Source organism: Heliangelus exortis, chromosome 13 (genome assembly GCF_036169615.1).
Source record: "Heliangelus exortis chromosome 13, bHelExo1.hap1, whole genome shotgun sequence".
NCBI lineage: Eukaryota > Metazoa > Chordata > Aves > Apodiformes > Trochilidae > Heliangelus > Heliangelus exortis.
The window spans coordinates 17,577,521-17,588,373 of NC_092434.1; the positions used below are offsets into that span (position 1 = coordinate 17,577,521).

Sequence of the window (10,853 nt, forward strand, 5' to 3'; positions counted from 1 at the left end):
AAAAAAATATTTAAAAATCTGGCTTTTGAGCAGCTGCAGGTGATGCTGGGCTGTGGTGGAACTGGTGCAGCAAGGCACCTGCAGCTGGCCATGGTTTCCTTGCTGCAGCTCAGAGGCTCTTCTGGGGGACATTGCACTCTGGTTCTCTGCCTTTTCTTTGGTGTTCTTGGTGCTTTCAGGCAATGCCCAGAGCTGAAATCAGGAGATGGCACCACAGCCTCAGCTCCCTTTCACTGCTCTGCTCTGTCCACTCGTCTGCTCGTGAAATTCAGTCTGTTCTGCTTGGGAGGAGAAGCTGGGAGATGTGTGAAGAGCTAAAAACAAACCCTAGGAAGCAGAGAACCTGACATTGCCTGGCTGATCCTGGCTTCCCCACTGCTCTGCTCAGGGCTGAGCTCCATCCAGTGCTGCCTGGGGAGCAGATGCCACCTTCAGAGCTTGTCCTCTGCTGCCATGGCAGAGGGGACACATCCTTCACTGTCCCAGAGCCAGCCCTTTCCTCTTGCTTATCAGTCCAGAGAAACTTTTTTTTGCTTCCCTGGGGAAGATATATTGATGCCTTTCTGGGGGACTGACATAAGAGTCATGTCAAGAGGAGAAATCTCTGATACAAGCCTTGGCTTTTGTTATCTGAGAAAGAAGCCTGCAGCCTTCCCCAAAAAAATCTGATCCTCTGCTCCACCTCCTTCCCGTTACAAGGCTTGGTTTCCCAGGCTCTGTCTTTTATGTGAGATTCACTGTTTGCACTCTTCTACATAAAAGTCAACCAAAAAGCTTTTTTTTTTTAAAAAAAAAAAAAGTGCTCTCTGCCTCAGCTCAGCAGCTGAACGGATGCTTTGCCTTCAAATTATCAAAATTCTGTTAGATGTTTCCCCTTAATGAAAACCTGCAGCTGAACCAAGGGCTTGCTGCTCTGCTGGGGTTATTTTTTTTTTTTTCCCAAAAGCTTTAGGTTTTCCCTGCAGGGATTTCATAAAGAATAAAACTCATCCCTGCCAGGCTGAAGAGGGGAGGGGATGCAGTGTGGCCAGGACAGTGGCTGAGCTGAGTTTAGGGCTGAAGCAAACCCTGATTATTATTTCCAAAATCTAACAGCACTTTCAGAGAGTAAGAACCAGAACATTGGTGAAGGCTGGAGGGGAGCAGCCACCCTTTTGTCCTGCAGAGGGGACATCCTCTCCTGCCATGCCCAGAGCCTGGACACTGATGCTGGGAGGTGCCTTTAAACAGAAAAACCTCCACATGCTTTTCTCACTTGAAGTTTCACAGCCTAAAACTCTTCTTTTTCTTTTTTTTTTTTTCTTTTTTTTTTCCATCTTAGAAAGCCCCTTCCTGGAGCAATGAGCTTTGCAGAGGTGGCTGAAGGAAGCATTTCCTCAGGGATGGTGGAGAGCTGGGTCAGGGCATTGCCAGAGCCTAAATTTTCCTCCCAGGTACCAACTTGGGGCTCCATCAGCAGAGAGAGGGGGGGGACAGTGCAGAGAGCAGGGGGACAGTGCTGGGCTGTGGCCCCAGGAGCTGGGGCTCTGCTCCCCATGGATCTGATGGTGGCCCCTGGATCCTTTCTTCCCTCAGCCTGGGCACACAGGGGACATGTCCTGAAATCCAGCCCTGAAGAGGCAGGAGCTCTGAGCCCCCAGGAAAACAGCTCTGGAGAGAGGGGAACTCTGCTGGGAGGAACTTGTCCTCCAGTCCTGGGAAAAGGAATGTTTTGAGGACTCCATTCCAGAGCCCAGGAAACGGGGCACTGCTTATCTAGGACACTCATCCCTGTCTCCCTGCTTACCTGAAGGCTGCTTCCAGCTGCAGGGAGGAGGGGGAAGCCATCCCCCTGCTCTGTGTCCCGGGGTTGCTCTCCTCCTGGGATGCTGGCACAGCATCTCTCATCCCCTGCCTGCAGCCCGGCGTCCTGCCCTGCCCCAGCTCCTCACCGAGCTACACACAGCCCTGGGACCATCTCTCGGGCCTCCAGCCTGCTCCCAAAAACGGCTGTGGGCTCTGCCCTCTGGGAAGGAGCACCTCACACCCTCTTTTTCTCTGGGCTGAGAGACAAAACCAAGAGGCAGCAGTGCCTGGCAGGACGAGCAGTCCCCTGCTGACCCCCCCAGCAGCTGCCTGCTGGCAGTGCCATCCCTGCTCTGAGCACAGCTGAACTTTCCTGCCTCCTTCTCATCTTTAATTAAGCACTTCCACCGTCCCAGCCTTCTCGCTGGAGCTGAATTATGTTCATTTCCCCCCCCTTGTAGCCATGGCAACGCTTCCCCTGGGCACTCGGTGCTGGAACTGGCGACCGACCCCACGTGTGGCTGTTTGTTTGGGCCTGGAAATTTCCCTGCACTTTGGGAAAACTTGGGAAAAGAAAATCCCCTGCCGAGGCAGTGGGCAGCAAGGGGGGCAGAGCACCCCCAGCCCTCCAAGGAGACTCCCTCCAGCAGGGATGGCAAAGCCTTGAGCTGAGAGCTCCTTGGGCTTTCCTCCAAAAGATGGGAGCAGTATCCAGATCCTGCATCCTCACAGCACGAGTGACAGCCCCGCTGTGGCCGTGGTCCCCTGGCTGCAGTGGCACTGGGGCTGTCCCTGCTCTGCTCCTGCCCCAGGACCAGCAGCTCCTGAGCCGTGAAGGAGTCCAGGGGAGCAGGGGGTCAGTGAGGGGTGCAGGGCTGGGTGACAGGGGCAGCTCTGGGTGGCACAGGAAGGGATGGAGGGACGTGTTAGAAGAATGGAGTGACAATCAGGAGGAGGTGGCAGGGCAGGGCAGGGTGACAAGGCAAAGCCAGGTGTCAGGGCAGGCGTGGTGACGTTAGACGAGGCAGGGGATGCAGTGCAGGGAGGGGTGATGGGGCAGGAGCAGGTGATGTCAGGCAGGGCAGGTGACATTGGACAGGGGTAGGTGGCACAGGGCAGGGGTAGGTGACACTGGACAGGGGTAGGTGACACTGGACAGGGGTAGGTGACATTGGAGAGGGGTAGGTGGCACAGGGCAGGGGTAGGTGACATTGGACAGGGGTAGGTGGCACAGGGCAGGGGTAGGTGACATTGGACAGGGGTAGGTGGCACGGGGCAGGGGTAGGTGGCACGGGGCAGGGGTAGGTGACAAGGCAGGGACAAGCGCCCAGTGCTGCTCCCTCTCGTCCCGGTGTGCCGATGCCCCAACCTCCCACCCAGCCCCCACAGTACCGGGGTTCCACCGCCATCCACCCCGCAGTGCCGGTGTCCCGACCCGACCCTCCACTCCCCGCAGTGCCGGTGTCCCCATCTCTCGGTGTCCCCCCACGTCCCTCTGCCCCGGTTACCCCCCCGTGGATTCCCGCTGTCCCGGTCACCCCCTCCCCGCTGTGTCCCGCTGTCCCTCGGTCCCGGCGGGCACCCCCCTGTCCTTGTCCCTCAGTCCCTCTCCCCTGCCCCTCCTGTCCCAGTGTTCCCCGTCCCGGTGTCCTGGTCCCATGTTCCCCTCCCGTGTCCCCCTGTCCCCCTCTCCCAGTCCCCATGCCTCGCTGTCCCGGTCCCGGTGCCCTCTCCCTCTCCACGGTGCCGGTGTCCGGGTGTCCTTCGGTCGTTCCCCCACCTCCTGACTCCCTGTCCTGTCCCCTCCATGTCCCCCTGTCCCGGTCCCTCGGCTACCACCGTGTTCCACAGTCCCCGTGTCCCCCTATCCCGGTCTCCCGGTGTCCCCCCCCTCCCGTCTCCAACCGTCCCGATCCCCCTGTTCTGCCCTCCGCCGCCTCCCCTCGTCCCGGTCCCTTGGCTACCACCGTGTCCCTGAGTCCCCCTCTCCCTCCCCGTGTGCCCCTGTCCCGGTTCGGTCCGGTCCGGTCCCTGTCGGTGTCCCGGCTCCCCCTGGCGGTGTCGGGAGGCGGCGGGCGGCGGGCGGGTATAAAAGGCGGCGGCGCGGGGCGGCGGCGGGAGCCGGGATGGCCGGGCGGCAGCGGGAGATGGCCGGCCCGCAGCAAGCCCCGCACCTCCACCTGGCCGAGCTCACCGCATCACAGTTCCTCGACGTCTGGCGGCACTTCGACGCGGACGGTCAGTCTCGGGTGGCGGGGGGACCCGCCCGCATCCCTTCCCACTCCCGCCACATCACCCCAAAACCGGCGGGAAGGGCACCTGGAGTCTCCGGGAGTGCGGGGCCGGGGGAAGAGGGGGGTGGAGGAACCGCGGGCATCCCGCTGGGGAGGACACGGGTGGGAAGGCAGAGCCTCAGCTGCCGCAGCTCGGGGGAAACGGAGAGCGCTCGGGGATGATGGAAAGTCCCCGGGATGATGGAGCGGAGTCCTGCCGGGAAGAGCTCCCGGGAGATGAGAACCCCTGGAGATGTCCCCGTGGAGAAAGGACGGGGAACCCCCACGCACGCACTGCATCCCACCAGGCATGCCCATCCCGCGGGACCCCCAGCCCCGCAGAGCCGGGAGTGCCCTGGGTCTCTTTTCCCCCTCCCCTCGGTGCCGGCTCCCCCGAGAGCCGGGATTCGCCGCAGCCCGGTGTCACCTCTGTGCGCTGCTCCTGCCCTTCCCGGGATGTCCTTTCCCAGGGAACCCTCTCTGTCCCTTTCATCATCCCCTCACCTTCACCGCGCCCCATCCTCTGTACCTAGAGGTGTTGGGGACAGCGGAGCCACTGTCCTGGAAGCTGGGGGGTGACAGAGGGGGTGTCCCTTACCGGGGGAGCGGGGTGAGGAATGGCCCCTCCATGGCGAGAGTGCTCCGTCCGTCCCCTCCTTGTCCCCAGCGCCGCGAAACCCCTGCCAGGGCAGCGGCCGTGTCCCCAGCGGGGATGCCATCTCCCCGCAGAGTCATTGTCCCCCAAAAAAACGGGGGGGAGCGGGACGGGGACGGGGTGGGAATTTTAGGTGGGATGCAAATCGCAACATGGTTTGGCTGGGCAAAGAGTTTATTTCAGTCCCCGTGGCGTGGGGGAGGCTCAGCCCGCTGGGAAAGGAAAGCTCTTGCCCTTTCCTGGCTCTCCCGTCCCTGGGGGGGGATTTGGGGACCAAAATCCCCCTGGCACTTGTCACGCAGCGTCCCCGGTTGAGCCGGAGCTCAGCGTGTGCTGGGTGCCCCCCTGTCCGCACCGTCGCGGCCCCGCAGCAGCCCCGCAGCACCGGGGGACACCAGCAAGGCTGTCCCTGTCACCGCTGGAGCTGGTGCCAGAGCAGCCCCGGGGTTAGGGAGCTGGGACGGTCCCAATCCCAGTGGGAGGGGGCAGCTCCTGGTGCGGGTGTCCAGCGCCCTCCTGCAGCACATCCTGCTGCACCCCTGGATCTGCTCCGTCATCTCCAAAGCTCAGGGCAGGCACGAATCCAGCCGGGAGAGGAGGGACTGAGGTGGCAGGGAGATGGTGGCCTTGAGGAGGAGGATGCTCAGCCAGGAGCTCCAATCCCCCGACCACTTCCCTCTGCTGCTGAGTGATGGAGAGAGCCGGGTTCAGCCCCTTGGCACAGGGTTGCCTCACCCAAGCTCTTAAACCCCTCCGATGGGATTTCACCCACTCAGAGATGCCCTCTGGGGGCCTTTGATGTCCTCCTTTTGCCAGCCACTCCTGTCCCGTGGCTCTGTGGCACAGGGAGGCTCTGAGGTGCAGCTACACGGATTTTCCATGGCTCTCCAGAGGGGATTTTCTGTGCTGCTCTACACCCCACCATCCTGTGGACACGGATCAGACCTGACCAAGCTGCACCTGGGAGAAACCAAGCTACCAGCCCTGGCTTTTCTTGGTGTTTTCCTTTTTTTTTTTTTTCCAGCTCAAAACTCTTGCTGATTTTTTTTTTTTTTTTTTCCCCAAGTGAACTAAGAGGAGCCTGGGGCTGTCCTGCAAAACCAAACCCCCTGGGAAAGGCAGTGGAAAGCCTCTTGGCAGCTTGCACCACCACACTGACATCACCCCAGGGCCCTCTGTCCCCACCTGGAGGGACGTTGCTCAGACATCAGGATGTAGCTGCCACTGGGGAAGGTTTCCTGGGCCGTCCCCAGGCACTTCCAGCCAGGATGTGGATGGGTTATTCCCATCTGCCGTGCCCTGGCAGGGAGAAGATGCCACCTGGGAACCCACGGGTGCCAATGCTGAAGGTGTCACGGAGCAGGGTGCCGTGGTGCAAGCCTCCAGAGGCTGGGATGGGCCTTTGGAAGGGGATGCCCACAAGGAAGAGCCCCTTCTGTCTGTCAGTCTGGAATTTGGGAGGAAGGGGCGGCGTATCCCAGAGGTTTGGTGGGCGAGGGAGGATTTCTGGCAGGGTGGTGGCAGCACTGTGGCGTTGGTGTCCTCGTTGCATCTCCTGGCTGTGGCACGATGATCCTACTGCTTCGGGCCATGCCAGCCACCCCCTTGAAGCCACCGAGGGCCACTGCATCATTGCCAGGGGGCTGAGCCCTCCTGCACAGGCAGGAAGGGGCTGTGGATACCCTGGGTTCTGTCAGAGCCACAGCCTCACCCAGAGCTTGGCAGTGAGGGTTGGGGGTTACCTGGGGAAGCCACCTCAGAGACCAATCCTGGGGCTGATCCTGTGCCCTTTAGGGTGATGCTGTGCTGGGTGCCTTGTCCCTGCTCCCTGTGCTCCCTGTTTACCCCTGCTGGTCCCTGCAGTGGGTTCGGAGGAGCCAGTGCTGGGGGATGCTTAGACCATCAAACCCCCTGGGTACAGCTGCAAAAAATGCAGCAAACACGAGGCTGGGGACAAAACCCCCCCCCAGGCCCCAAAGGTGGGTGCTGGGGAGAAGTTTGGGCAACCACAAGTAGAGCTCTGGCTACCTGCAAAGTCGGGTGGGTGTCAGTGGGTTTGGGGAAGGCACTGCCTGGTGTTCCTGGGCTGCCACAGGCAGCTCCATGCAGGGGGAGGGGAGGGGAAAAAGTGCTGCCACCCCTCCCTCCTCTCTGGAAGGGGTGAGGCTCAGGAGACTCACTGCATTTTTTTCTCCTTTCCCTAGGAAATGGCTACATCGAAGGCAAAGAGCTGGAAAACTTTTTCCAGGAGCTGGAAAGTGCGAGGAAGGGGGCGGGTGTGGTAAGGGGCTCTCCTGGTTTTGCTCCCCCCTTCCCTCCTGCTGGAGGCTTCAGGGGGGGGGTTAAATGCTCCCATCCCCTGTCCTTACTGGCAGGACTCCAAAAAGGACAACTTGGGTGACAAGATGAGGGAGTTCATGCACAAGTATGACAAAAACTCGGATGGCAGAATTGAGATGGCAGAGGTGAGTGGCCTGGATGGTCCTGGGATGCTTGTGTTCCTCCCGGGATGCTGATGGTCCTCCCATATCCCCCAATATTCCCCCAATATTCTCCTCTTCCCTGCAGCTGGCCCAGATCCTGCCCACGGAGGAGAATTTCCTGCTGTGTTTCCGCCAGCACGTGGGCTCCAGCTCGGAGTTCATGGAGGTGAGCAGGGCAGGCAGTGCTGGGGCCCTCCAGGATTTGATCCCTGGTGCCCACTATGGAGAGAGAAAGAAAGAAAGAAAGAAAGAAAGGGGGAGCTGGCATTGCCACCCCCCCTCCCCACCCATCTCCCCCAGACTCTTGGCTCTGATTCAACACTGGGAACCTGGGGAGGGAAGGGGTGGGTTTCCCAGTCCTCAGCACTGAGTTTTCCCAGTCCTCAGCACCCCGTGGGCACCTCTCAGGGCAGCAGACACCTCGTCCCACTCCCCAGGTGAGGTGAGCTCAGGGATTTGGAGCCAATCCTGTCAGTTCCCCCGTGGGGTGGTTCTTAGTGCCCGAAGGATGTGGTGGAGCAGACAGCGCCGGTCCAGGCCACCCCAAAATTTTGCTGCACCCTCTCACAGGGTGAATCCATCTGTGGGGTGGAAGAGAAATTCCCAATAGGGACCAAGGTGTTGCTGAGGGTGAAGGGGGATGTGCAGCATCCCGGGGTGGGGGAGCTTGTGCTTGAAAAATGAAGCCAAGGTGGAGGCGATGGCTGAAAGAGGAGCAACCCACTGTATGGGGCTGAGGTGGGGGGAGGAGTGGGTGCTATTGTTTAATTGGGGGGGGGTAATTAAATATTAAAGCCTGGTCTCACATGCCAGGGGGAGGATAACAGAGGATAACAACACTTGAACTCTTGGCACGGGGCTGAACAAAGGCGGGGAGGGCAGGTGGTACCCGCGAGGCCACCACGAGCTGGGATGGGAGCCGTGGGATGACCCCATCTCCACTGGCAGGGGTGGGGGGTGCTCTGAGCAGGGGGTTCAGGGGTCACCCCCCCGTGTCGGGGCAGGGGAAAGGTGGGACCCGTGCCCACTCCTGACGTTCCTGTGGCTGCCCCACAGGCCTGGCGCAGGTACGACACCGACCGCAGCGGCTACATCGAAGCCAACGAGCTGAAGGTGGGCTGCAGGAGTGTGGGGGGGAGGATCGAGCTGTGTCCCCACGGGGGGGACATCCCCTGAGGGGACAGCTGGGGGTGGGGACCAGCAAAGCCCTCTCCTTCCAGGGCTTCTTGTCGGACCTGCTGAAGAAGGCAAACAGACACTACGATGAGCCCAAGCTGCAGGAGTACACCCAGACCATCGTGAGTGGGACCCCCAGGCTGCTCCCCGGGGGGTCACAGCTCTCCCACGGGGCTCGTCACCCCCCCAGTGGGTGGCAGGGAGGGAGGGAGGGAGGTGGTGACGGGTGACCGAGTGCCACTTGTTGTCCCCAGCTGCGGATGTTTGACATGAATGGTGATGGGAAGCTGGGCCTCTCCGAGATGTCCCGGTAAGGGGATGGGCAGGGAGGAGGGAGCAGTGGGGAGGGAAGGAGATCCCAAAACATTCCTGGCTGGGAAGAGGCTGCTCCTGTTTCTGAGGGAAAGAGTTTTCCCCTTTAATTGGCTCCCGTTTCCGAGTGAAAAGCCGTTTTGGGTTAAAGAAGTGTCTTTTCCTGGCTGCTTCCCCCTTATCCCCTGCCCTGCTTCTTTTCCAGACTTTTGCCTGTGCAAAAGTCTGGAAAAGAAGCAGGGCAGGGATAAGGGGGAAGCAGCCAGGAAAAGACACTTCTTTAACCCCAAAACGGCTTTTCACTCGGAAACGGGAGCCAATTAAAGGGAGAAAACTCTTTCCCTCAGAATAACAGAGAGCAAGCCTCTTCCCAGCAGGATGTTTTGGGCATCTCTTCCCTCCCCCTGCTCCTCCTTCCCTTGCCCAGTCCCCTTACAGGGCCATCCTCGGAGAGTTCTTGCACAGCTTCTTGACCCAATCAACCCATTCTTGTCACTCAATCCGCTCTGCTTGGGGGAGAACAAGTTGGCGGTGATGTCCCCCCCCCCCCCCTCTTTATCCAGGATGGCAGTGGCTTCATTGATGAGAACGAGCTGGATGCACTTTTGAAAGACCTCTCTGAGAAGAACAAAAAAGTGAGTGGAGAAAAAAAGTTGGGGGACAGAGCCTGGAGACCCCTCTGACTTCCCCCCCCCCTCCCCCAAATCCCCCTCCATTCCCCTTCCCTTCTTTTAGAAGCATCTCCCACCCCCCGTGTCCCTCTTCCACGGGGACCAGAAGAGATGCTGGTCCCGTGTGTGGCCCCCCCCATGGGAGATGGGGGTCCCCAGCCTGGGCTTGCCCCCCCCCCGCCCCCCCCCTGAGAAAAGGGGTGCCCCACCCCCCCGTTTCTTGCAGGAGATGAACATCCAGCAGCTCACCAGCTACAGGAAGAGCATCATGAACCTCTCGGATGGGGGCAAACTCTACCGCAAGGAGCTGGAGCTCGTGCTCTGCAATGAGCCCCCCATGTAGGACCCCCCCAAACTCCAGTGTCAGGGGGGGAGGGGGTGCTGCTGCCCGACCCCCCCCGACCCCCCCAACCCCCCACCAGCTCTTGAGTTTGCTGTAGATCGTTCAAATCCCAGCCTGGGGGGGAAAAAACTCTTTTTACCCCATCTGCCTGGTTGATTTTTTTTTTTTTTTTTTTTTTTTTTTTTTCGGGGGGGGGGGGCGGGGAGGGCGGGGGGAGGGAGGAGTGTTTTGTTTTTGTTATTTTTGTCTCTTCTTGAGTTTTTCTCGTTTACCAAAGAACAGTTTGCAAATAAATTCAAGTACTGCTAGATCCCAGTCCCTCTTTCTGCATCCCGTGGGGAAAAAAAAATGAAGCTGGGGAGAGGGTTGGAAAATCTCCCGGGACAGAGTGCAGGGGGCTGCAGACACCCAGGTCCTGTATGACCCAGTACAGCCCAGTTCTCCACAGCTTACAGCACAGCCCCGTGGAGCCTTGTACAGCCCAGTATTGCCCAGTATTGCCCAGTACAGCCATCCCTGTCCCAGTACAGCCCACTGCAGCCTCACATATCCCATTACATCCCAGTGCAGACGCCCATAAACCAGTGCAGCCCCCCCCCCCATATTCCAGTACTGACCAGTGCAGACCCCCTGATCCCAGCAGAGTCCAGTACAACCCAGTACACCGGGGCACACCCCGGTAAAGCCCGGTATAACCCAGTACAGCCCGGCACAGCCCGGTACTGCCCGTCACTGCCCGGTACTGCTCGGTACTGCCCGTTTCAGCCCGGTACTGCCCAGCACAGCCCGGTACTGCCCGGTACTGCCCGTTTCAGCCCGGTACTGCCCGGCACAGCTCGGTACTGCCCGGTACTGCTCGGCACAGCCCGGGACAGCCCGGGACAGCCCGGTTCTGCTCGGTACTGCTCGGTACTGCTCGGTACTGCCCGGTACTGCCCGGTACTGCCCGGTTCTGCTCGGTACTGCCCGTTTCAGCCCGGTACTGCCCGGCACAGCTCGGTACTGCCCGGTACTGCTCGGTACTGCCCGGCAAAGCCCGGCACTGCCCGGTTCTGCTCGGTACTGCTCGGTACTGCCCGGCACAGCCCGGTACTGCTCGGTACTGCCTGGTACTGCCCGGCACAGCCCGTTTCAGCCCGGTACTGCCCGGCATAG

At 60.2% G+C, this 10,853-nt stretch overlaps 1 protein-coding gene across 1 annotated transcript; it reads left to right on the forward strand.

Annotated features, from left to right (window-relative positions):
- Positions 1-3,878: 3,878 nt before the first annotated feature.
- CALB2 (calbindin 2) lies at positions 3,879-9,769 on the forward strand. Its single transcript, XM_071757117.1, is given in 10 exon segments — positions 3,879-4,023; positions 6,918-6,994; positions 7,089-7,178; positions 7,282-7,362; positions 8,253-8,309; positions 8,417-8,494; positions 8,627-8,682; positions 8,890-8,967; positions 9,232-9,319; positions 9,582-9,769. Coding segments are annotated over 10 exon segments (834 nt in total). The 5' UTR covers positions 3,879-3,911; the 3' UTR covers positions 9,699-9,769.
- The last annotated feature ends 1,084 nt before the right edge of the window (positions 9,770-10,853 follow it).